At 58.7% G+C, this 26,542-nt stretch overlaps 1 protein-coding gene across 10 annotated transcripts in view; it reads left to right on the forward strand.

Moving 5' to 3' along the window:
* The window catches only part of MLPH (melanophilin), a 40,649-nt gene extending 19,145 nt beyond the window's left edge, over nt 1-21,504 (forward strand). The window contains exons 3-16 of one of the 10 annotated variants that reach the window (XM_064587299.1): nt 1,022-1,243; nt 1,386-1,582; nt 2,698-2,736; nt 4,263-4,366; nt 5,563-5,679; nt 6,773-6,989; nt 9,155-9,294; nt 12,956-13,141; nt 13,406-13,561; nt 15,027-15,119; nt 15,759-15,830; nt 17,379-17,436; nt 19,446-19,546; nt 21,140-21,504. In XM_064587299.1, coding sequence (XP_064443369.1) covers nt 1,022-1,243; nt 1,386-1,582; nt 2,698-2,736; nt 4,263-4,366; nt 5,563-5,679; nt 6,773-6,989; nt 9,155-9,294; nt 12,956-13,141; nt 13,406-13,561; nt 15,027-15,119; nt 15,759-15,830; nt 17,379-17,436; nt 19,446-19,546; nt 21,140-21,166 — 1,729 coding nt within the window. In that variant the 3' untranslated portion in view covers nt 21,167-21,504. The other 9 variants (XM_045867653.3, XM_064587298.1, XM_064587303.1 and 6 more) reach the window with 9 other exon arrangements.
* Nucleotides 21,505-26,542: the final 5,038 nt, after the last annotated feature.

Here is a 26,542-nt window from a genome sequence, read left to right on the forward strand (position 1 = left end):
CTGCTCCCCTGCTGGAAGGGACCCAAAACTGTTTGCGAGGAGATGCCTCCCGTCTTTGTCCCCAGGACACCTGTGGCCTCCTGGGGAGAGTGCAGTGACCTGTCACTTTCTCAGTAGGGTGCCAGCCCAACCCCCACTTCCCTGGTGTCGTCCTCTGCACAGAGCCCTTAGCTCAGGCCAGCGTGCAGAGCAGGGCCCTATAGAGAGGAGCACAGCCTTGCCCTTGTAATGAGCTTTAGCTCTGCCTTCTCTGTGGCTTCTGTGGCAGCTCTGACCAGCCTGTGAACCACCTGGAATTTTCTCTCTTCTCCAACCTCCTCTTAAACAATTAGAGTGGGCAACAGATTGGGGTTGGAAATAACCATGTGGCCTGACCAGGTGCACCCCCAGGACCCTACCTGGCCCTGGCCCTGCTGGGCTCCCCAGAGCCACCGACCTCACCCCCTCCAAGGAAGGTGACTGCAAGCCCACCCTCATCCAGTGAAACGGGGTGCTGGAACACAGTCTCTGAGCTCTGGGCTGTGCATCAGAAAAGCTCCGGGCTCTGTCTCAAAGCTAGAGTTCAGGACCTCTGTCCCTCCTCTCTCCATTATGAGTTAGGTGGTGCGGGCAAGCAGCGACAACAGTCCGAGCCTGTGATTCTGAGACTTGATGGGTCATGGCCCTTTGGCACTGGATGAAAGTCACGGGCATGCAGCCTGGAAAAATGTATGATTGTAAAGAGTCACGGAAATGTTTAAATGCGACTTCATTTCTATAAAAATAAGGTGTTTCCATTCCAGCCTACCCAAACTGCACGTTTGACCCCCAACTTGTGGGCTTCCCACTTGGGAGAGAGTGAGAGCGTGGAGCTGGCTCTGCAGATGGTGAGGGCTGCCTAGGGGTGCCTTGACCCGTTTTCTGTATATAAAAAAGTTCCTGTGTGTGTGTATGTTTGCACACATGCGTGCAAACATTTAACACCTGTTGCAAAAATAAGGCAGGCGTCTCATAGATTCCTTGTTTCTGATATTTTCCTAAGGGGGTTGAAGGGCCGGATTAAGAAGGAGAGTTCCCAGAGGGACCTGCTTGCGGACACGGCGCACCTGAATGAGACCCACTGTGCCCGCTGCCTGCAGCCCTACCGGCTCCTCGGGACCCCCAAAAGGCAGTGCCTGGACTGCCGCCTCTTCACCTGCCAAGACTGCAGCCACGCCCACCCGGAGGAGCAGGGCTGGCTCTGCGACCCCTGCCACCTGGCCAGGTGAGCCACGGCCTGGCGTCCGAGGGACCCTGTGGGTGCTAGGGCCCGATGTGTCCCCCCGGTGGGGCTGGCTGAAGAGGGGTGGGCACGGACGTGTGCCGCCTGGCACAGCACGGCGGGCCTGAGCTCGCTGTCTCTGCAGGGTCGTGAAGATCGGCTCCCTGGAATGGTACCACCAGCACCTGAGAGCCCGCTTCAAGCGCTTCGGGAGCGCCAAAGTGATCCGCTCCCTGTGCGGACGGCTGCAGGGGGGAGGTGAGGAGCGCACCTCTCCCCGGGATCGCTTTTTGTTCCCACGCCTGTTTTGGGTTTCAGGACCAAGCAGATCCTTTGGAATGGGTGTGTGCCCCTGTCGGTCCCTTTCGGGTGTTTTGTACAAGGTTGGCTGCTCTCTGTGTGGTGCGCATTTCTGCACACCGCTCCCCGGCCTGGCCCCTGGGAAGTCCTGCATGCTGTTGACAGCCCCACTATTTGAAATCCTATTTTTCAAGGCTTCCTAGCAGGTTGAGAACTCATAGCTAAGGTCTCAAACTCAGTGGCTAGTCGAATAACCAGGCGCTGGTTAATACAACATGTTCTCCAGGCCCTTCCTCCCTGGGCGTCTGATGTGGGGCCTAGATTTTCTCTTTTCAACAAACATTCCCTGTGCGTCTGATGGGCCGAGGGGTCTTCCTGCAGCTGGAGGAGCTTGGTCTGGCCCCACCCCAGAGCTCAAGGGTGAGAACCACAGGGAGCAGGGCAGAGAGCCACACTGCAAAGTGTTTAAGAATCTCGACCCCAAAGGCGGCCCTGTTCCCAGAGGCCACGTTGGAACCCCTGAGGACCTGACCTCGCTCTGGGAGGTGCCGATTCCAGGGACCGGGTGGGCTCAGGAATCTGTGTTGTGTGAAAGGCCGTGAGGATTGTGATGCCCAGCCAGGGTCCAGAGCTGCTGGAGCCAACGCCAACCAACCAGCCCCTGCCCGTTTCAAAGTTGTCACCACCGAGGTGACAAGGTGGTGTTGTGGGGCAACAGGAACCCCGACTCCCAGCTGCTTCACCTGGGCCCCTGGGTCGCGTGTTCTGGGGTGATGGCCAGGCTGAATTCTCCCTGCGGGGTGCCTGGGAGTACAGCTCACTGACTCACAGAGGTCGCAGGGAAGGAAAGTTGCGCGTTTGTTTTCAAGTAGACAAACTGAAAAAATAGAAATGACTGAAGTCACTGTTTTGAAGCCTGGCCAGCCAGGGCCACGGGCAGACTGGTCAGCTGGGGTGAGGGGTGGGGGGCGGCCGGGGTCTTCTCCGGGTGAACCTGCAGAGCGACAGGGGTGTTTTCCCGAGGCCCCCACAGCAGGACGGGCAGACGCTGTGGGAGGCAGTTGTCCCAGGGCCAGGAAGGAAATGAGAGGGAACCCGTCCTCAAGCGCGGTCTCGGGAGGATGTCTTTCTCCCCAGTGCCTTTCCTTTGGTTCCAGGTTTGCCTGACAGAGTGCGAAGCTCGCCTGACATCCACAGTAAGTCCTTGGTGCTCGCAGGGCTTCGTGTTTCTTCCCACCTCCCTGCCAAGAGCGGCTGAGAACTCTCTCCCATATCAGGAGCAGGGAACATCCTTTGGGCTTGCTCTCGAGAGATGCGTTAGTATCGCTCAAACTGCCGTCCCAAGTGGAGAGAGAGATGGAAGGAGTCCGTAACCAAAAGGGGCACAGAGCTCCTGTTCCTGTTCAGTCCTGGGGGAGCTCCACGCTGACAGGCCACGCGCACACATGCACACCCACACACACACGCGCACACACAGACAGGCGTGCGCCCCGGGCCTCCGGGAGCCATGCCCACATTCCCTCGGCACAGGTAGAGGTCAGCTCAGTGTCTTCTGTCTGGTGGTCTGGGGTGAATTTCCTCAAGACTCAGTGTCCAGAGAATGAAAATAATCACCCAGTCTGCCCGCTGCATGGGCCTGAGTTCGGGGGGTACAGAAGGGCTTACAGGGCATGCTCAAGCCCAGTAAATGCCCTGCTTGTTCATGCTTGAGACCTGCCCCCACCCAAAGGCACAGGGAGTGAGGGCCTGGGCGCGGGCTGGGGGGTGTGCAGGGGCAGCACGTGCGGGCCCGGCCCCACAGCCCATGCTCCCCCAGTGCAGAAGTGGCCTCGTAGCCCCAAGAGAAGGCCGATGATCCATGCTCTAAAACCCCAGAGCTCATTGCCTGGTCCCCTCTGGTGACCTAAAGGAGAACAAGGGCCAGACCAGTGGGAGAGCAGAGGGAAGAGGCTGTGATGGGGCCACCTGGGTGCTCAGGTGAGACAGGGGGTCTGGGGGGCAAAGAAAGGAGGGGCGGGAGCCCTGGGGCTGAGGCTCACCTCCTTCCCAGCTGTGTCTGCAGCCTGCAGATAAGCACATGAAATGACTGTAGGTAAAGCAGTTTGTTTGAGAAAACATGACTTTGCCCTTGGCCTCCTTCACCCACCACAAGGCCAGGGATACAGATTGCCCAAGAAACAGTCCATGAACAGAGGGTGAATGCCTATAGGCGTGACCCTCGACAAAATTGATGCAGAGTAATAGTTTTCTGCTGGGATTCAGACCGAGTCTAACCGATGCTTGGATAGGTCTTTGTAAAGCCAGCAGATGGACTTGCCTGGATGTGTCACAGTGGGTGGATGGATGGATATGTGCATGCAGAATGAATGAATGAGTAGATGGAAGGATGGATGGAGAATGGATGGTTGGATGGATGGAGAATGGATGAGTGAGTGGATGGATGGATAGAAGGATGTATGGATGGAAAATGGATGAATGAGTGGATGGGTGGATGGAAGGAGGATGGATGGGTGGATGGATGGAGAATGAATGAATGGGTGGGTAGGTAGGTAGGTGGATGAATAGTAGATAGATAGGTGGGTGGGTGGGTGGGTAGATGGGTGAATGGACGGGTGGTAGATGGGTGGGTTGGATGGATGGATGGGTAGGTGGGTGGGTGGATGGATGGTTTGCCCCCAGTCTTCTTCACCCTGGGTTGAATCATGTGTGTGGTCCATTGCAGGTGGGCCTGAGCCAAGCCCTGGTGAGGGAAGTGGAGACAGTGAGCAGACAGATGAAGATGGAGAACTGGACATAGTGGCCCAGGCCCCGCCCATTGGCAGCAAGGTAAGTCTTCCCCAGTCACCTCTGCCCCTGCCCCTCCCCCAGCTGGAGCCTGGGGTTCTGATGTCCTAAAAATCTCAGTACTCTCCTTGACTCTACCAGTTCCCACAGCATGAGCACAAAGACCCCGCCTCCTTTGCCATGCCCGGACAGTCTCTGAGGCACTGAGCACCAAATAGGATCATGTTTTCAGCACGTGGTGTCACCATAAGAAACCCTAAAGCAAGGTGTGGGGGAGACGGAGCCTGCAGGGAAGCTTGCTTGACCCGTCCAGTCAGGGTCCTGGGGGCAGGCTCGTGAGGTTGTGAGGGCAGGCAGGGGTCCCAGAGGGCACCCTGCTGTCCTCCAAGGTGGCCTTGGCATCTTTCAGGGAAGTGAACCTCTTTAGACTCCCCTCTATGAACATTTTACTTTTCTTCATAGCCAGCCACGAGCCTTGCTTTTATTAGTGTTTATTTCCATCTTTACTTACTTTGTAACTTATTTTTGGTGAGCGACAAGCAAGAGTATGCCCTGGGGTTTTGGGGGGGGGTGTGACGGAAGGAGAGCAGGTGGGGGGGGACAAGGAGTTTAGTTGGAGACACCGGGAGGAGGCCGGCGTCCGTGAGATTTGACACCGACCAGGTCTAGCCAGTCTACAGTGAGAAAATTGTATTCCTGCCACTCGGTGAGCTTAAAGAACACCAGCCAGTGTCTGGAATATTCCCTATACAATACCTTTAAAGGATCAAGGTTATCGTGAGGGAGGATTTCATCTGAACAACATGGAGCTCTCCCCCACCTCTGTGGCCTCACTGTGGGTGCCCCTCATTTGCCTGAACTCCCCGCCCGACACCTCTCAAGGGTACCTGTCAGCCCGAGAGAAGACTGCCGCCCTGCCCACCCCTCACCCCAAGGCTGCAGTGCTCTGGGACCTGTGTCCTTAGCACATCCGGGCAGCCGTAGGCCCCTCGGGCTGAGCAGGTGTTTCCTTTCACTCTAAGAGATGCTGAGGATGCAGCTCTTGCAGGGGATTCGGAGGGGGAGCCCTCTGGGCCCCCTGAAGCTGCCTTCGAGCTCCTTCGGGTTTGTTTCTAGTGCAGGAAGTGGATGTGCCCCTGGAGGCACCCACCCTGCTGCCCAGGGCGGAGAGGCCCCTGGTCCTCTCTGTCAAGCTGACCCCAACTCTCCTCCTCTTGCCCACATCTGCACCTGCTAAGAAAAAGCGCCTTTCTATTCACGACTTGGACTTTGAGGCAGACTCTGATGACTCTACTTGGTCTGGCAGTCACCCCCCATATTCGTCCCCAGTCCCAGCGGCCACAGACAGCCTACAGGTCAGTGGGCTCTGGTTTCTGCCCCCATCCTTCCCGGGATAACCTGAGCGACAGGTACTCAGGCCCCAGGTGGGGGACGGCGCTCTGGGAAGGGTTCCGATGGCCATAGCAGGCATCAGGGCACGACAGGCCAGGGGAGAGTTGGGCTGGGGGCACAGGATCCAGAAGCTCCACACTCCCCATTTCTGCAGAGATGGGTCTGGCAGCTTGGAGAAGGGGAGTGCGGGATGGGAACCAAGGCTGGACAAATGAGGGGCCGGGGATCCGGGCTGGCTGCTTGTCCCAGAAGTAAGGCTTCTACCCTGTGATTCAGGAGGGCAGGCCAGGGAACCGGCGTCTGTCCTGGACTCAGGGCCCGACATGTGCCTGGGCGCCCGTCTGGTGAGGGATGCATCTGCCCAGGCTGATCCACAGACCAGTTTGGGGGGAGGACAGCAGGGCAGTGGGCTGGCACAGCAGTGGTCTTTGGGCCACAAGCCTGCTCCCGCTGCAAGACCAGCCCCTGCGGCCTCCAGGGCCTGAGGACTGCCTCCTTCCTGCCCCCCTCAAGCTGGAAAGGAGCTGGGGCATGTGGCTTCCAGAAGCCCTCAGCACCTTGCTTCCTTGGGGACGAGGGCACAACAGAGAGAACCCTCTGCCGGCCCGAGGAAGGGTAGAGGAGGAGGTGCTGGGGTTGCAGCCGAGGGGCCTCCCGGAGGCCCTGCCCACACTCCGTCTTCCCTTTCTGGGAGTATTAAGGTGCATGCAGTTAGAACAAAGCACCCCCCCCAAAAAAATAACTTTCCCATCCACCTCCTCAGGGCTTCAGTCTCTAGGTGGGTCGGAGCCCCCAAGACTGTCAGATGTGTTCCCTTGTACAATGAGTGGCTCAGGGTCTCGGGAGCCCCAGCCTTCCACGGACACATGGGACAGAGTAGGCAGTAAATGGCTTTCAGCAGGATTTCTGGAAGTAAAGGGAACTGAATCACAAGGGGCCAGAGCTGAGGGGTGTCTAGCATTTGCTCAGTGATGTCGGGAAACCCTCCAGACTGGGATGGAAAGACTTACATGCCAAGGAGCTGCCCCTCCTAGTAAAACCTCACGCACCTGGCAGGTCCCGTGTGCTCAGGCCTTCATGGATGAACCCCATGCAAAGGACACCTCCCCGGAGGCCACGGTCCTGGAGGAGGCCAATGTCAGCGCCTCTGGGTGCCAACCCCGTCCAGAAGAGCAGACGGACGGCCTCTCACCTGAGGGACAGGACACCCTCACTGAGCTCTGCATCCCTGGAGAGTCGTGCACGACAGCCCCAGGGACTCCTGCCACAGCTGGTAGGTCCGTTGATGGGCTCTGCATGGGGGAAGCGGTCCATGGAAAACCCGTCCACTGCCCTGATTTGTGCAGACATCCTGGCCGGTTGATAGCAACCCCTTCCTTCACCACACTGTCCAGCATGTGCGGTCCTGGTAGACGCCATCCACACCTGCTCCCTGCCCCCCAGGCTGGGCGCTGCTCTTGTAACACTCAGAAGTCCCAGCATTAGCACCTCAGCTGGCCACACAGCTCGCTGCCGGCCATAGGGAGGGTACTGAGCTGGCTCGGGGTAGGGACGTGCAGGTGTCCTTGAAATGATTAGGATCACTGGTCACCTGGACCAACCATCCTGATCAAAGGAAAGGGCAGGTCCAAGCCTGGGGACTGACGCTGCACCTGGGGACCCATAGTACACTTGGGGATGGACAGTGCACTTAGGGACAGCGCACTTGGGGACAGGTGACGCACTTATGGACGGACAGTACACTTGGGGACAGGTGGGACAGGTTCCGTTTGGGCACTGCTTCCCCTGGTCCACCACCAGCTCCCAGCTTTGAATCGCGAGGTCTGCAAGTGCTGAGAACCTAGACTTGCTCAGTTTAATTTTGTTGTCAGACAGCGTGCTTTGTAATGAAATCCTGAATTGCTGTCTTTTCCTGTGCCCTGTGGGTTCAGGAGTTCAGACACCCTACGGATGCAGGAGCAGATGAGACCACGGAGGCAGCCTGGCCCTCCCGCTAACGAGCCCCCACGTGGCCGCCGCGTGGGGCTAGCTGCCAGGAAAAGTGGTTAAGACACCGTCTGCCAGGAAATAGGTCCCCTTTCTGTTTTTCTTTCTCATTATATTATAGGAACCATAATCTCATGGTCCACAGGCTGATTAGGATGCTGGAGGCATTTTGGGAGGAACATGGGGCTTTAATTCCCCCTAAACAGTGAATAAATGAATCTATATTGAACAAGTCCTAGAACAGGGACGTGCACAGGATCTGTGCCCCCCCCCCCCCACCGTGATCCCACACCGCCCGAGGACATGGACAGGGCGGCGGGCAGGGAGGGAGAGGCCGCGTTTCTGATCAACCAGCATAGCTTTCACCCATCCCTTAAACTGAGAGCGTCTCACCGGGACATGTAGGAGTTTGATGGGCAGCGTTGTCTCAAGATGGGTCAGACAACCCGCAGGTGTGCCATCTGAGGTTTGGTGGAACGTGGCATGCCACTTAATCCACCTGCTTAGCCACTGTGACTCGATTTCTCCTCACTGTGAAGAGGGCTTCATGCCTATCGTGCGGCATGGTTGTAGACACTAAACGAGATCGTAGTATCACAAACCTCTCGGCTTAAAACAGCGCACCTCCATCCTATCTATCTTTGTGGCCGGGAGCCGGGGCGCGGCCTCACTGTGTCCTCAGCGTGCGGTCTCCCAGGCCCAAACCAGCGGGGCCTGGGGCTGGAGTCCCACTGGAGCTCGGGGCCCTCTCCCAAGCTCGCTCAGGTGCTTGGCAAGACTCACCGAGCCAGTGGGGGCTGGTGCCGTCGAGGACAGAAGGGGCTGTGCACGGTGACTCCCTGGTGCAGGAGCTCCCATGTGGTCAGCCCCGGCCACACCTCCTCCCCCCCCCCCCCCACCTCCCAGGGTGGTGTGTGCGGTGCCATCCAGGCTGCCTGGAACCCTGGGTACCTTTGGTGAGGCCGTGGGGATAGTGAGCTCCCCCCCCCCAACCTGGAGTCCAGGATGAGCATTTCCAGGCACATTGTGGATGACCCGGATACACATAAAGTCAGGCATGAGAAAAAGCCCGTAGTGACCAATGTGGAAAGACTTCCCAACGTCCCCTCCATTCACAGACGCTCCCCGGGCCCTGCATGGGCCACACTCCGGGCACACGGGTTCCGGTGGTGGAATGCGGTGCACTGTGATCCTCCCGCCGACCATGTACCTCTCTGCTCCCCTGGCCCCACCGAGAGTGCCAGGCAGGGGCCTGGTTCCTGAAGCTTCCGTGTGAGGGCTTGCCATCGCTCCATTCCGACTTTGATCTGAGGTTCTCGGCTCCCTCCCCTCTGGGGGCTGTAATCACATCTGCGGTTTCCTTCATCTTTTGTTTTCCCTTATTGGGAAAAACGTGTCCACTGGTTTCCAGCTTTTCGCTCTGCGTAACTCGATCCCACTCTCACTCCAAAGGGACGAGCGCCATCGGGAGTGAGCAGCTCCCCTCCCGGTATCTGGCCGCCGTGGACACCTCCGATGACGAGAGCACCCGGGCTCCCAGTGCGGCCTCCTGCCATTCCAGACAGAGAGGCCACGCCCCGTCCCAGAGCCAGGTAAGGCAGCTGCGAACAGTTCCTTCTTGCTGCTGCCTTGGGTGGAGCCTTTTTACCTTCACGCCAAGTCATGTCGGAGACATCAGAGCTTCCAGTGCTTTAAAACTGCTCGTTTGCACAAGCCTGTGTAGCAGACGCGCGTGCGATATCTTCAAAATAGCCACTGTTCTATCGACGTGAAATTCACAGAACGTAAAATTCAGCGTCCTGAAGTGGACGTTCACTCGCACTTAGTACATTCACAGTGTCGTACTCCTGTTGGTCCCCAAACGTCATTGGCCCAAAGGGAAACTGATCCCGTGAGCAGTCGCTCCCTGTCCCCTCCCTCCGGCCGCGGGCGGCCACCAGCCTGCTTCCTGTCTCCGGGCTTCGCCTCTTCTGGGTGTTGCATCTAGACAGAAGCGTTCGCCGCGTGACTTTCGTGTCTGGCTTCCTGCACGCAGCGTCACGTTTTCGAGGTCTGTCCATATTGTAGCTCATATCAGTGCTTGATTCCTTTGGATGCAAATACTTTATACTGGATCAAGTGTTCTGTCATTGACAAGAGGAGGAAATACCCCTTTTATACCTTTAGCAGACGTCATGCAGAGTTTAAGAAAATTTAACTTAGAATACGTAACACCTGTTAAAGGAGTGCGACTCCCTCACACTGCAGAGCCTGATTTATGACCTAAACCACAGGGTTCCTCTGAGTACCCCAGGTTCCCTTTACTGAGTTTAAACCGTGGTCCCACTTACAGACAGATTTAGGTCTGAGCAAGTACACTTCACTGGGGGAAGACAACAGTGCTTCATACGAGGACAGCATGACCACTAGCCTGATACAGACTCACCAAAGACCCGGGTCAGGCCCAACTCCTACGGAGGAGATCGTGGGATTGGGGCCGTCTGTAAGTGAGTGACTGGAAGCAGGAAACCGACAGGAGGGCCCCGCTCTGGATGGAGAATCTCGGACGTAGCTTAGCCACAGCTGGTCTCAGGCCCATTTTCAGGAGCCGGGACTGATGCAGGTTCTAATGCATGGCACAGAGCTCCTCCCGGGACCCTCCCCCAGGGAGGTTTGAGGGGTGGGGGATGCGCCTGGGGAGCCTCCCCTCGGGACCCAGGGGCTGAGCTCTGGGCTATCAGGTGGAAGGACTGACCGATGTTGAGCGTGTTCAGAAAAGGCAGGAAGCAGTTGGGATGCGTGCAATTGTGCTTGATGCGGTTCCAGAAGCAGGCGGGAGGGGCAGGGGACCGAGGGGCAGGCGAGGGGGCCAGAGCTGGGAGGGGCTGTTCTGCAGGGAGCTAGGGCCTTCCCCAGCCCCTTACCCTCGTGCACTCAGACGACCCAGGGGGAGCGGGTCTGACACAGCCACAGTGCATACCACCAGCTAAAAGTCCCGGCTGTCACCCCACCAGCACGGCCCACAGCCATCGGTGACCAGGGGAGCTGCCCAGCAGGGCCCAGGCTTTGCTGAACTCTGTCCCCAGCAGCATATGTGCCCGCATGGGGCAGGACCTGCACAGGCAGGTGGGGTGCCGGCCGCTCCCCAGTCTCAGCTGACGTAGGAAAGGTTAGAGGTTCTTCCAACCTCCATCCTCTCGCCGAGCCCCAGGAAATGCTCTGCCGAAAACAAGCAGCGGACTTGTAGAAGGATAGAAGGAGCCCTTCCTTGCACGGCTTTTGAGGAATCGGTGTATGTTTTATGTTTTAAAATTGACTGGGCTCAACAATGTCAGCAGAACAGAAATGTGGAGTCTCGCGCTCTCCAGAGTCAGTGCCCTCAGGCACAGCTGACTCTCTTTCCTGGAATGCCGCCCAGAAGCTTCCTACAGCCAGCAGGCTAGAAGTTCTCTGGGCCCACCCTCCGTCTCTGGAAGAAGTGCCCTCTCCCCCTGCCCTGAGCACAGCAGGGTGTGACAGGCCCTGAGAAGGTCTGCAGTGAAAGCCATCTACCATTCTGCACCCAGGGTGGCTCACACTTCTTGGGGCCTGAGCCCCCTTTTACAGAATAGTGAGGAAAACACTACGCAGGAAGGTGACCTTTGATCAGACCAGGGCTCAGTGTCCAGGAGGGCTGGGGGCCAGCGGTGGAGGGGCGCTGAGACCAGGACAGGTGAGACCAGAGCCACGGCCGGCAGAGAAGCCCCCAGTCAGAAGGCGGCAATAAAGACTAGAATTGTCTATTTTCAGCAAGTTTTTAACTTAACAACTTTAGTAACTTTCAGTAAAATACATGCCCTGGCATCTAGCCCCACTGGTACCTGCCATCCTTCCTGCCTCCTTGAACGATTCCCTATTTCATGCTTAGAGCCCGTCTCCGACTCCACCTCCACCAGCATCTCACCCGGCATGTGCCCCTCGCATCTTTATGTAAAGGCAAGTGGGCAGCAGGCCCGGTGCACCGGGGAAAACCCAGGGCAGACTCTTACAGGGGTCCCTGCGAGGGCCCGCGGGTCCGTGCTGCCCCTCAGCTCCTGCCTCTTCTCCAACCCCAGATGAGCATTCCAGTTCCTTGTCTTGGGGTGCTTTTCTTTCTCACTCTGGGGGTGACATTTGACAGTGACCGTGTCGGGGGGTCTGCCGTGGCGGCCACGTGTCCTTTGCACACCGTGCTCTCCGGGAGACAGAAGCGGTCTGTGCACACTCCTGCAGCCCGGTATCGATGCCCGCCTCTCTGCCCGGTGCAGCCAGAGGGGGGCTCAGTTACCAGCAGCCGCTCTGAGTCCTCACCGAGACTTGTGCTGACGTTTCTCAGCTTCCTGTTCTTCTTCGGGCAGATTGGCCCCTCAAGGGCCATTCCCCTCTGAAAACAAGGTGAGCCACAGATAATGGCAGGAAAGACGTACCTGCTGGGCTTGGAAGAAGACGGAAGAATTGATTTTCTCGGGTCTCGGTCTGGGCGCTAATAGACTCTGGTGACTCAGGGGGAGAGGAAGTTGTAATTTTAGTCACTTGAGGTTGTTACCTGGCACCTCCTGGCCCACAGTGACCCAGGGCTCTTGCCAGCTAATGACTTTTGCTTCGAGCAGCCTGGCATCATGAACTGGCGCCTTCCTGTGCTGATCAGGAGCGGCGGTGGCAAGACAACAGCTAGCCCTTGGTCGTGACGCATCATCCCTTTCAGATTCAGCTTCCTCGCTCGCTGAATTTGTCACCTCTTCTTCTGTGCTCACTCCCTTACCCTCTCTTCTGGTGCCACTCCCAGCTTTCGCTTGGTATTCTAGAACTCTCGGTGTCAAAATGTGTTTCACGCTCCCTTCCCAGGTCATGTTATGGATGGCGGCCTTAGCTTTCCTTCCAGTGCTTGGGAATTTGGTGCTTCTGCGGTGATGGGCCCCAGATTCCTGCTGGTGGCTTTGTCCTCCAGCCAGTCCCTCGGCTTGGGGGCCCCATTTAGGGTCAGAGGGAAGAACTGTCCTCCCATGGTAAAAGTGTCCACGAGGGAAAGCTCAGTGTCTGGTTCACAAAAGGTAGGTCTTTGGCCTGGGTGGCAACAGGATCACCAGGAGCGCCCCACCCTGCAGAGCCCGGTTTCTGAGGGCCGGGACTGGCCCCAGCACGGGCACTGCAGGCAAGCTCTTCTGTAGAAGGGGTGGAGACTTCTCCCAGAGCCCTGCCTCTGAGCACGGTGCACACGGATGACCAACTGAACGCAGATCTGTTCGTTGGTTTCAGTGTCTCACGGGCTGCGAGCCCACAGATGCCGACAGAGAAGAAGAGACCCTCAGGAGGAAGCTGGAGGAGCTGACCAGCCACATCAGTGATCAGGGGGCCTCATCCGAGGAGGAGGGGAGCAAGGAGGAAGAGGCAGACCTGGACAGGAGCCCCTCCATCAGGGACCTCCCCGGGGCAGCCCCGGAGGTGAGGCCGCCCGAGTGGGCTCGGCAGGACCTGGGCAGAGGTGGGCCCAGGAGGCAAGAGTTTGTGACTAAGCCACTGGCCCACCCCAGGCAGCCGGCCAATGCACGGTCGGCCCTGAGCCCCAACAAGAGCTGCATGGGATGCTTAACCCTCGGCCAGCCCCACCCGAGTTCAGAGGAAAGAGTGTCATAGGATGGGCCCGTCTTGGGGAGGGCCCTGACATCTCTCCTGCTGGCGGTCATGTTCCGTGCTTCCCTCTCTTAGATGAGCGTGGCTGTAGGCCAGGCGTACAGACAGGAAACCACCCCCCAGGACCCTCAGGACCTCGTGCAGCCCGGCAGGACCACAGACGAGGAGCTGCTGGAGCTGGAGGACAGAGTGGCCCTCACGGCCTCTGAGGTTCAGCAGGTGGAGAGCGAGGTAGCACCAGGCCCAGGGGATGGGGGGCTCCCCAAGTGGCATCATGGTGGGCCCTGAAGTTCTGGAGGCTGTGGACAGCCCACCCGAAGCTCCGGAATAGGAGCTTGGGGGTTTCCGTGGGAATTGCTCATCCCACCACCCCTGTCTTCGTCCCATTTGCCTTGGTGAGAGGCAAGCAGGGTTTTCATCCCTACAGGAATGATGTTGACGCTTACCCCTCCCTATCCCAGCAGGAGGGGGCTTCTTCAGAAGCAGGCTTAGGTCTGAGGACAGCGCTGGGGCTCAGGACCAGACTCTGACACAAGGGCCATCCTGTGAGCCCGAGTGTGGGTCCAGGACTTGAGTTCGGGTGAGGGTTGTATCAGTAGTGTACAAAGGTCAAAGGACAGAGCCAGGGTCTCTCAGGGACAGCCGAGGTGACTGGGCTCTGCCCTGCCCTCCCCTTGGGGACCCCCAGAGAAAAGAGGGTCTGCCCCTCAGGCTGCAAGGGGAGCCAACACCCACAGCCCTTGCTCGCTTCTGCTCATCAGCAGGTGCCCACCGGGAGTAAGGAGCGTGTCTCCAGAGCTGTGCTCATTAGGGGGACAAACCAGCCCAAGGACTTTGCATTCTTTTATTCCTTCTTGCTCAGCAAATGATTTCAAACTCCTGAAAATGGCAGGACACAAAAGACACAGCTGGCGCATTCTTAGATGGAGCCCCTGCCTTCATGGAGGCTTATGCTTTCGTGGGAGGAGATAGAGGACAAGCCAACGGCCAAGGAGCACAGTTCTTGAAGCAAGCTGTGCAAACAGGAAGTGAGGGTGGCTCGGTGGAGCCACCAGGTGGGCTGCTCAGGAAGGGTTATTACAAGAAGACAGCACACATGTGCAAAGGTCCTGGGGTGGTCTTGAACTTGGCGTGTTCAGGAAGGAGCAGTGAAACCCTGAGCCTGGGGCAGAGGGATTAGAGGGGGAGAGGGTAGGAGGCAGGTCCAAGAGGAGGGCAGAGTCCAGAGAGCCGTTGGATGGATTAGAACAGGGGTGATGGGGCCTTGTTTCTGCTTCCAGAAGTTTCCTCTGGCTGCTGTGGGGGCCGATTTAAAATGACGTCAGGAAGGCAGGCTCTGCCAGATGCCAGCCAAGCCTTTGCCCAGAGTGTAGCCCTGTCCCTTAGAGCTATGGTGACATGGTTCCCAGCACTGCCCCTCCTGCCATGCCTGCGGGGATCCAGGCTTCCTGATGTGCCGAAAGTGTGCAGAGCCCCCCTGCTCCTGTCTGGAGGGTGACCTGCAAGGAACAGCAGCCCCTTCCCTGACAACCATGGAAGATGCATGAAAATGGGCCCCCAGGAAGCACGTCTGTTGGGACCCCTATCTTAAGGGGACCGTAACAAAATCAGTGAACGGGCAGCTTCTCTTCCTGGACTGTGATGTCGAGTTGGCACATCAGAGTGACGTCCATGTGTCTGTCCTTTTTCCTGCCAGGTCTCCAACATCAAGTCCAAGATTGCTGCCTTGCAGGCTGCAGGGCTCTCGGTGAAGGCATCGGGAAAGCCCCAGAGGAAATCCAACCTCCCTGTGAGTGCAGGGGCCCCGGCGCCCAGCTTTGTGCCCAGAGCCCCAGCCACCCCAGCCCCCCAGCCGCTGCCCTCCCCACCCCGGGGCCTGAAACCAAGAGGCTGGCTGGCCGCCTCCCTTCCGGCCTCGCCTGCCTGGCTGGATGTGACTGGAACAGATTCTCCGGGGACGCAGAGAGGGGGCTGCCCCTCCCCAGCCCTGCGGCAGGTCTGGGACCAACATCCTTCTCCCCAGAGTCAAGCTGGGGTCCCCAGGCCGGTCACACCGGTGGGGTAACCTGGCAGGCGAACACAGTGTGGTCCCGGGAGAGCCCCAGGTCCAGCTGCAGGTGATATACAGGATGCCCAGTACGTCTGAACTTCAGATAAATGACACATCATTTTTGAGCGTACGTATTTCCTGTGCGATACTTGGAACATACTTATAAACAAACCTTATTCATTGTTTATCTGAACTTCAGAGCTAACTGGCTACTCTGTGTGTTACTTTGTTGAACCTGGTGCGCTGGGGGCTGACGGCCGTCCCTGAGCGCCTGGCCCCGTGCTCAGGGAGAAGGGCCGTCCCTCTGTCCCGCCTGCCCCCCTGTGACGGGGGTCAAACAAGGAGCCATCAGATACAGGCTTTTTCCTTGTCCTCCAGATATTTCTTCCCCGACTTGCTGGGAGATTGGACCAGAGTCCTAAGGATCCGAATGCAGACCCTGCGGAGGAGGTATGGGTCGTCGCAAGAGAGTGGGGCGGCTCTTCCAGTCGCGGGATGAGCCCGGGCGGTGGTGGGCTGACCCGTACGGACTGAGTGAGCTCCGCCAGCCCCGCAGGACAGCGTCCTCAGAGGCGCGTGCTGGGACAGGGTTGGCGTCAGACTGTGGGGGAAACCCAGGAAAATCCAGGTGGGGAGCGGGAAGGTGGGGCAGAGAGGGAAGGAGGCAAACCCCACGCAAGGTATGTTTGGCTCAGAGGGACGCACTGGGCATTGTCCTGCGTGGGGGCAAGGAGGCCGCGTGCACCCCTGCACGCCCGTCACTCATGGACGCTGTCCATTCCGGGCTCTTCCTGGCCTTGCGCAGGCAGGCGGGCTCCAGCGACCTGGGGACAGGCCCCATCTGGGAGATGCAGGTGCTCTAGCAGTGGACGCATCAGGAACCCGGGCGCATGCGGTGGCACGGGGACCAGGGGTGTGGGAGACGGTGGCCCCATTCACAGCGTGCAGGGGAGGCGCCAGCCGGGAGTGAGCCCGATCTCCAAGGTGCAGGTGGTGCGGTTAGAGGTGCGGTGGGAGGCGCCATCCCCGGTGCCCCAGAAAGAGTGGCGTCTAGTCTCAGTCCTGCCTGCTGCCTGATGCCCCCAGGAGCCATAGCGAACACGCGGTCACGTGTGTATCGTGATATGGACACTGGGTAGCTCTTTACAGGTAGAAACAGTGCTTTAACTGCTCTTCCATTTGAGGTTCACAAACCTGGTTGAGGAGGCATTGGGATTAAGCCTGTTGTCCCGATGAGCCAACCCAAGCTCAGGGAGGTTGACGTACTTGATTGAGATCACACAGACCATAAGGGACGGAGGGGTCTCGGCCCAGGCCCCCTGGCCCTGACATCCCACCCTCTTCTGGGGACCACGGTGCTTCCTGACTGGCTCAGGGAAGCCCAGCCCCGGACGCCTCTCCTGCAGGCCTCCAGGTGCAGCCCACAAAACCAGCCAGGCAGAATCTCGGGGGCCGGACGTTGGGAAGATTTCCAGGGGGGTCAGGCCACCTGCTCGTGCCCGGAGAGGCAAAACAGGGAGCGGACGATGCCATCACGGAGAGGCTGTCAACGGGAGAGTGAAGGGAAGGCATGGGGACCAAAAGCCATGGGCGCTGGGGACATGTGAGGAGCAGGTAGTCTCCCAGTAACCCCGAGAAGGGGCTAGTGGCCCCTTTTCCAGACGAGTTCAGAGAGGACACACAGTCGTCCACATCACAGGGGTGGGTGGGGGTACCTGGATTTGAACCCAGGTCTGCGGGGCTGAGATGCGTGCTCTCCCTGCCCTCCCACCCACCGTTGACAAACGTACGCGTCTCTTTTATGCTCTGGCGTTTGGTGCTTCATTTATTGATACCGTGTATTTTAACACTGACAAAAGTTCTGATATTGCCTAAGAACAGAAGACAGCTGACCGGATTCACTAGAATCTGGAAGAACCGTGAGAAGTCCCAGTTTAGCTCCCAGTGTTGCCAAGGATTACAGTAGTTCAGCGAAGCCCTGAGATGTCTTTCTTCTAGGTGATGACAGCGCCCTGTCTTCTCAGAAGGAAGTTCGGTAATTCCCCGAAAAGTCAAGGTAAGAGTTAGCGGCTTCCCTCAACCCCGAGGGCCTGGGAGATGAGCTCGAGGGTGTGAAAGTGGCCAGTGGGGGTTCTGCATTTCTGTGTAATCTCTGGGACACAGCATCCCATGCCCCCGGGGCCTGAAGGATGACTCCCCGAGCCGCTCCTGCCAGGAAGCATTCCAGTGGGTTGGTGTTCTGGAACCCGCCTGGTTGAGCACGCAATGGGCGTGGCGCTGGCGTTTTCCACGTTCTGCATTGTAAACTGCTCTAAGGCTTAAGGCTTATCACCCTTCTCATGCAAAGCACAGAAGGTAACTTAGCTTCCCTTGATGTCTCAGTGGTGACCAGGACATCAACTTTGCTCCACGACCAGGGTGATAGGCCTGGCTGCCTCGTCCACGGTGCACGGCCGGGCTGTCGGGGAATCGTGTCTTGCTCCCCTTGCAGCCCGCCCGAGGATCACAGAGGGAAGCAGCCCCTTTCCCAGGTCAGGGTCCAGTCCCTCCGCTGCTGTGTCAGGCCTCTGAGCCACTGTGGCATCTCCTCTTGTCCCTGCATCTGAGCTCTGCCCTCACCACCCACAGCCATGGTCCCAGCACACAGAGCTCTCTATGTTCCTCCTCTGCTCCCGAACAATCGTTGGCTCCCACCTGCCTGCAGAATGAGTGGGATTTCTTAGCACAGCCTTCCAGACCCTCACTTTCTGCCCCACACGGGACCCCTGGTGAACAACACACACCTCACAGGCACATGGGGGTGTCGAGCGCTCTGTGCACACACACCTCCGTACCTTTGCCTGGGCCGGGCCTTCTGCCTGGAGCGCTCCTCGCTCCCTTTCCTACCCGCCTCTGCCCTCTGAAGGCCAAGTGCAGCGCCCCTCCCAGGAGGTTCTCCACCACCTCCAGAACATTCTCCACCACCTCCTCAGGGGACATCTTTGCACAGCCCTCTTTGCACCCAGCTCTCCTCCATGCAGCTTCCTCTTTGCACCCCAGAGCTCCCCGTACCCGGGCAGGTCAGGCCAGAGACAGAGCTGGTCCTGAGGCCCTTTGAGGCGAATCCCTGACTCAGGGCCACGAGCGGGGTGACGGACTTTGTCAGCGAGGCCACCTGCCGCGGAGCGGGGGGAGCTTCCAGCAGGCCCCGGGGCTACCACCCAAGTGAAGGCTCACGGTTGCAGCGGGGGGCCACGGGGCGAGCGCCTGGTCAGTCAGAGGCCACTCACCTGGTCCCGGGCCCCCTGGCGCCGGCGGGCTTTCCAGGGACTAAACGGCCCGGCTGCAGCTGCTGGTCCCCACACTCCTCTCCGGTCACCACGGCCAGCCTTGGCGGGGTGGCTTCTCACCCGTGTGCCAGACGTCCGTCCCCACACGGGAAGGGTTCACTGCCCCGTAGCTGGGATCGCTGGGTTAGCAGCACCCTCCACAGAGTTTAGGAGCAGGAAGGGGGGCAAAGCCCAGCAACTCGTTCTCTGCCCACAGTGGAACCCTGAGCTCGTTTGCCAGCCCCCCTGCCAAAACATGACACTCAGCCCTGCTGTGTAGCCTCTGCCAATTTCTGTGCTGTAAACACTCCGCCGCGGCTGATGTCAAGCTGCCACCTTGACGTCAAGGGACACGGGGCTGGGCAGAGGAGACGTGGCCCAGCACACCCCCCCCCCAAGAGCAGGTGCATGTCAGGCAGGGCCCCCACTACACCTGCCAGAGGAGGAAGACCCCCGGGATTTGCTCACTTGTGCCCATGAACACAAACAGTTGACTAGGATGTGAGACCAAATGCCGCAGCTACACGACCGAAGCCCTGGGGGGGACCCTCTTCTGAGGGGCAGGGTTCCCAGACCCCCCAGGCCCGTGGCACTTCAAGAATTAAAGGAAACGCAATGGCGTGTTGTGTTGTGTTTCGCCCGAGGGAGCATTTCTGGAGCCGAGAGATAGGAGAGAGAGGATTTTAATGCTCGCTCCGAGGCAAGGGAGAAAGAAGTGTGTTTGCACAGCTGCTGACATGCTTCTGTGCCCCTGAAGGTAAAGACGGGGCCTCCTTTGGTCGGCAGTCGGTGTACCGCGGATCCCTGACACAGAGAAACCCCAACAGCCGGAAGGGGGTGGCCAACCACAGCTTTGCGGTAAGCTTGTCTCTTCCCTCCTGAGGCGGCTTGGAAACTCCCTGACCCGTCAGGTTTACACGTTGGTGTTAAGACTCCAGAGCAGAGAAAATGGGGATAAACTAACAAGTGAAATCAGCAAAATATTTATAGAAAAATTGAAAACATTTCTTAAAGGTACCAGAATATACCAGTGATAGGGGTCCCCGCTTACCCTGGGGTGGGTCTCGGCTTGGGGAAGGGGACCATCGTGACACAGAGAGGACACTCGTGGGAGGGGACCATCCATGAGACAGTGACGACACTCGGGGGAGGGGACTGCCCATGAGACAGTGAGGACGCTCAGGGGAGGGGACCACCCACGAGACAGTGAGGATGCTCAGGGGAGGGGACCGCCCACGAGACAGGACGCTCGGGGGAGGGGACCATCCACAAGAGAGAGAGGACACTGTCCTCACAGCCCCAGCAGCTCACGAGTGCTGTAAAGGTCATTCAGCAAAGCACATGTGCAGATGCTGGGGTTAAGGCTGTCCCCCAGGTTCCATGGGAGAGAGCGCTCTGCAGAGTGCCCCGTCCTGGCTCCCCCTCTCGAGAGCCGGTGAAAGCACCAGCTCTCCCCGCATGGGCGCTGCCTGCCTGAGGCAACCCCAGCAGCACCTCGCAGACGTGGCTCCGTGACAGCTCAGAAGAGCCCATCTCTTAGGACCTCAAGGTCACGCCCACAGCCTGGGGATGGGCATGACGACTCAGTGCCGGTGGCCACAGTCAAGGCCCGAACCCCCGCGACCCCGGTGGCTCTCCACTCGCACCTCTTGCCGGCGCTTTATTCTCTCCGTGAACTCCATTCTTAAAAAAGGGTTTCCAAGCATCTCACGCCGGGGATGCACAACTACAGCAAAAAGGCTGATCCTAAGTGTGTGAGCTTATGCTGGCCACAGGGAGGTGGGTGACCCCGCCATCGTTTGGCCGCCCCAACAAGGGGACGAGGGGACGTGTGTAGGGGGAGATGGCACAGGGTAGAGGTGCCCGCAAGCCCACTTTAACCAGAAGGAGGTGTCGGGACTGTGGCCAGTGCAGGGCCATCCCAGACGGAGGGCTGATGACCACTAATGAGAAATTGGCCAACAGGGACTTGAGAATCTAAATGCTTTCAGGTTAGAATACAGCTCCTTGTGTTTCAGAGCCTTGCCGCTAACCCAGCTGGGGGAGCGGAGGCAGAGTCGCTGTGCAGAAACTGCACAGGGATTGACCGGCACCTCTGACCAATGTGTTTGTGTGTCTGCGTGTTGCTGTGTGCACTCCTGTGTGTGTGTGTGTGCACGCTCGTATTTGTGCGTGCCCACATGTCTGTGCGTGTGTGTGCACTCTGTGTGTATGCTCGTATGTGTGTGCGTGCACATGTGTGTCTCTGCGTGTATGCTCACCTGTGTGTGCACACTCGTATATCTGTGTTGCGTGCCCACGTGTGTCTGTGCATGTATACATGCCTGTGTGCACGCTTGTATATCTGTTGCGTGCCCACGTGTCTGTGCGTGTGTGCACAGGTGTCTGCACATGTGTCTGTGTGCACACCCATCTTGCACAACTATGTGAGTGTGTATTTGTGCTCCACAGAAACCCGTGATGACCCACCAGCCCTAAAGGGGGAGCTTTGTCGGAACAAGACGGAGCGACCCGGGGGCCCTAGCCCTCTCCTTCCCTCCGCCTCACCGTCCCGTTCCTCCGTCTGCCCCGCGCTCTGTGCTGCACGCAGTCCGGGGAGAGACAGGACGCAGCACCGTCCACCGAGGGACCCGCGTTCTCAGACCCTCGGCTCCTCCCCCACGTTCACGGACGACCTCCGCCCCCACCCCTGCCGGCCCGCTCTGATCCCTGAGAAACATCTAAGCTGACCTGGCTTCCCGTTAGGACGGCGTTAAACTCTTTGAAGGACAAAAAGAAGAACATTCTCAGTGTGATCTTTTAGCCCTTTCCCTGCTGGCTCGGTGCAGCATCTGCCGTGTGTGTACTCTACGCGGTGTCAGGGTGCCTGTGTGTGCGTGTGCCTGTGTGTGCGTGCGTGTGTGTGCGCACGCGTGTGCCTGTGTGTGCGCGTGTGCCTGCGTGTGTGCGTGTGCGTGTCTGTGCACGCGCGTCTGCATGCGCGCACCTGTGTGTGCGTGCGCGTGCCTGCGCGCCTGTGCCTGTGTGCGCACGCCTGTGCCTGTGCGCACCTGTGCCTGTGTGTGCGCGCATGTGCCTTGTGCGTGCGCGTGCCTGTGCGCGCCTGTGCCTGTGCGCGCATGCCTGTGCGTGTGCGCGCGTGTGCCTGTGCGCGCGCGTGTGCCTGTGTGCGCGTGCCTGTGCGTGCGCGCGCGTGTGCCTGTGTGTGCGTGCGTGTGTGTGCGCGCGTGTGCCTGTGTGTGCGCGTGTGCCTGCATGCATGCGTGTGCGTGTCTGTGCACGCGCGTCTGCATGCGCGCACCTGTGCGTGCGCGTGCCTGCGCGCCTGTGCCTGTGCGCGCGCGCCTGTGCCTTGTGCACGTGCCTGTGTACGCGTGCCTGCGCGTGTGCCTGTGCGCGCGCGTGCCTGTGTGTGCGCGCGCGTGCTGTGGGACAAGGAAACCGGGCATCCAGACGAGTGACTGAACTCATGGCCAGCTGACGCCCCCCCGGCCCCCTCGCAGCTATTCTGTGGGTTCACCTGTGGCTCACAGCCGGGGAGGAATTGCACTGCGGTCAAGGGCAGAGCGAGCACGTGGCGGCAGGTGAGCCTCCGATGGATGCCCAGGTGCAGGCGCGCAGGGCGTGTGGGAGAGGCGCATGCTGGAGCCCAGGACACGCAGGCAGGAGGGTGGGGTCCGGCCTGCTGCTGCCGCTGCTGTGGTGACATCCAGCGGGACGGAGGGCCAGGACCAACCGGGGATGCCTGCTGGGCACCTGCCGTCCGTGCTGTGGGTGAGCTCCAAGTCCTCCTCCACCTGGGACAGTCGGATTCACGGTTACTTCTGGGCGTCTGTGTGGCTCATCCATTTTCAGGGGAGCCCGCTGGGACCCTCGGGGCCGCCTTGGAACAAGTAACCGTAATTGCACCCCCTCCCCAACTGAGCACTGTTAACGTGCTTCACGGGAACTCACGTGTTGAATCCTTGGATTAAATTTAAGCCCGTTTTGTAGAGGAGGACACTGAGCCCCGAGTGGGAGGCAGCCTCCCTGGAGCAAGAAGCTACCAGGTGGTCCTGATACTTTCTAAAGTGACCTTGGGCCAGCTTTAACTTTTCCCTCTTAAATTGCTTGGTGTTTGTGTGCAAATGAACTGGGAACCAAAAGCAGATGGAGAGGTGGTGGCCGGGAGCCTCAGAGGGCGAGCCCGTCTCCCCCCGACGGTGGACGGAGCCCCCCCACACCACCACGCAGACCCTGGACCACGAGCTTTGCGACCCGGGAACCTTGCGAGGCCTGTCGGTTTGGGGGACCCCACCCAAGGCAGGCCTCTTTTCTCCAAAGCGCCGTGCTCCTGCTTCCCCCCGAGGACACCTGCCCACGGTCTGGCCTGAGCCCGCAAGTCTGGCCGCATCCATGAGCTTCCTTGTTGCCTGGGTTGTCTTTGTGCCGCAACAACACCGTTGAGTATTTACCATCCGGCCCCTTACGGGAGGGGTTGCCGACTCCTGGCCTCTGTCCCTGACTCCGGCAGCAGGGCTGGCCAGGGCGAGGGCTGCACACCAGCCTCTCTCGAGCCTGCCCCCCACCAGCCACCCCCCAGCCCCGCACTCTCCGCCGCCCTCCGCCCCTGCACTACCCACCCCCCGCGTGTTTGGAGAGAGGCGCATCGCCCCGCACTAGCACGGTCTTGGCAAACACTGAAGACGTTACAGCTTGGAGTAGGGTCTCCCACTGTGGAGACCGGGAGTCCAGAATCAGCGGGTCAGCAGGGCCCGGCTCCCTGCAGAAGCTCCAGGACAGACTCCCTTCTCTGCCCTTCCAGCCACGGGGGCTCCCGCCATCCTGAGCCTGTGGCTGCATCACTCCAGGCGGCGGCCCCGTCCTCACACGGCCCTCTGTGTCCGTCTCAGGTCTCATGAGGATGCTTGACATTGGCTTTAGGACCCATCTCGATTATCCAGGGTGATCTTCTCATCTGGAGATCTTTACCCTAATTACATGTGCAAGGACCCTTTCCCCAAATGAGTTCGCATTCACAGGGTCCAGGAGCGAGGGTGGGAGTTTGGGGAGCCACCATTCAGCCCGCTCTAGCTAAGTTGGGAAACCTCATCTGCTAACGGAGTGGAACCCCCCCATCCAGACCCTAAAAGAGAGCACGGAGCTGGCAGAAGGGGCGCTGCATACTTGCAGGGGAGCGGCCTCCCCCGCAGCCACCCAGGGAGCCCCGGGCCCAGGCACACGCTTCACTTCTGAATGCAGCACGAGCAAGGGGCCTCCCTCCCTGCTCCGCCCCCCGCGGCCCACAGCACAGCCAGCTGCCCCCCGTCCTCCCGGCCCCCGCCTCCGTGGACACTCTCCGGTGCCTGTCCTTAATTCACCTAGGAGCAGACATAGCGCTCCCTGCCCCATCAAGGCCAGAGAACCCTTGTGCAAGTAAAGCTCCAGTTCCACCAGTTCAGTTCAGGGAAGGGAGACGGGGAAGGGGGAGAGGGGTGCCCGGGGGCAGAGCGGCCAGTGCCAGACGGCCCAGGGCCCAGCCTGCGCTGACACAGCAGAAAGCTTCGGGAACAACGGCTGTGCGTGTGACCTCACCAAGCAGTAACTTGGGGGCCCAAGCACAAGACAACCCCACACCTGTGGGCGCCCCGTGGCTATAACGGTTAAGCCTGCAAAGCACCCACTCCATGCTGGCCTCTCCAGGGCTAATACTACTGCTCACAGCTCAGACAGAGCCCCGAGGCTGCATCCCTGGCTCTGGGGAGGGCTTCCTTGGGAATCAAACAGGCAGCAGAGACGAGAGTCGGCCTGGTCGCCAAGGGGTGACCAGGGGAAGAGTTTCCTGCCCCCTCTGAGTGGGACTTTTCCCAGGCTGTTCTCCATCCAGTCTCTCACTCAGAGCGAAGGTTCGAGTCCACAGGGCTTTGCTGGGAGGCAGGTGCCCTGCATCTTCAGGAGATATGGGAGCCCATGCCCACAGCTCCCCATGGCCTCAAATAAGAGGTGATTTTTTTCATATTTAATTCCCTATGCTATCTATAAATTTCAGTATTTGGAAGAATTCTCCTGAGTCTCTTTTTCTAGCAGATGGTCATTCCTGAGACATCCTTCCTGGAAGCTGAATACAGACAGGGCAGGGACCAGTGACCCTGGCGCTCACTTCCTTCTAACCAAGAGCAAGAGAAGTTGGTGGTTTTGTTATGACTCCGGGTGGATATTAGAGTTAGCATTTAAAATGTCTCCAGAGTCGGGACACCTGGGTGGCTCAGTCGGTTGGGCATATGACTCTGGATTTCAGCTCGGGTCATGATCTCAGGGTTGTGGGATTGAGCCCCGCATCGGGCTCCATGCTGAGTGCGGAGCCTGCTTGGGATTCTCTCCCTCCCTCTGCCCCTCCCCACCCCCGCTCACTCGCTCTCTTTAAAAAAAAACTTAAAATTTCTCCAGAGTTATATTCTCCAACAGTCTTCTTTATCAGGGAAAAGAGGAAAAGCTTCCTGAGGAGCTGAATGCACGGGTCTCCCGAAGATCCCTCAGAGTTTCATGTGAGTCTGGAGTGGGCAGCGGGAGGCACTCTGCTCAGATCACCTTGCATCTGACACATTGCGGTCCAGGCCCAGACACCCACAGCACGCCCGGCTCCCGGCAGGTGGCTGGGGAAGTATGCAGCCTCGCAGGCGGTCCCCGGCGCATCAGGCCTCAAGCCAACCCCGGGTCAGGGTTCTTCCACCGCAGCGAGATAGTGAGCCACGATTTCTGGAGGTCTCGGCAGCACGGCGTGGAAGCGTCCACTTCACAGGGGGCCGGATAACCCCCCCCCCCCCAAAGACAGGATAGGACTCTTGTGTGCTTGCTTTCTGATCCCCAGGTGCCTGGCATCCGGCACGTGGGCCAGCCAAGTGAACTTTACACGTGCCCACGAAGCTCATAGCACCAAAGTTGCTTTTGCACAGGATTATTATGACCTATGAGCTGTCTTTGTGTTTTGTTGGGAAGAAAACAGAAAATGTAGACAAGCTAAGGCAACAAGAATGTCAGCATCAGCTCTCAACCAGCAAGCCTGTCCATCGCTCCGGACATCCCTCCATATATTTGCTTTCAACTTAAAACTCCTGCAGGTGCATTCCCTGGCAAGGAGGTGAAACCCACTCCAGATGTTGCCCCCCCCCCCAGCTATGGCTTCTCAGGAAACAGTCGGCTCCAGAAAGTAGGGTTTTACCCTCTCTTGCTGCCTAGATTCCCCTGCAGACACCTCCAGCGAACTCCACCCAGAGACAGCTTCGCAGGTAGGTAAACAAGCCAAGTCCCCTCAGACCGCCCAAGTACTTCCACACCTGCAGCTCAGTGGTGTCTAGGCTCAGAACCCCAAGGCAACGGTCATGCTGCAGAAAGTAGCATTTGACTACATCCCTGCAAAAACTTATAACAGACTGTGATGATCAACTTTATGTATCAGCTTGGCTAGGTCATGGTGCCCTCATGTTTGACCAAACACCAGTCTAGATGTTGCTGTGACAATAGTTTTTAGGTGTGATTAACAACTACAGTTAGCAGCCTTTGAGTAAAGCAGATTCTCCTCTGTAATGTGGGTGGGCCTCGTCCAATCAGGTGAAGGCCGTAAGCGAGAAAGGTCTCCCAAGAGGGAATTCTGCCCCAGGACTGCCTTCCAACTCCAGCTGCAACATCATCTCTTCCCTGCGTCCCCAGCCTGTCATCTTGCCTTGTAGATTTCAGACTTGCCAGCCCCACAATCCCGTGAGCCAGTTCCTTAAATCTCTACACACACACAGACACACATATGCTATTAGTGCCATTTCTCTGGAGAAAACTGACTCATGCACAGTTCCCACATAAGAGCTGTGTCTAATATTTCCC

This window comes from Mirounga angustirostris, unplaced genomic scaffold, assembly GCF_029215605.1.
Source record: "Mirounga angustirostris isolate CCGP_5_RB_7025 unplaced genomic scaffold, mMirAng1.0.hap1 SCAF_3, whole genome shotgun sequence".
Taxonomy (NCBI): domain Eukaryota; kingdom Metazoa; phylum Chordata; class Mammalia; order Carnivora; family Phocidae; genus Mirounga; species Mirounga angustirostris.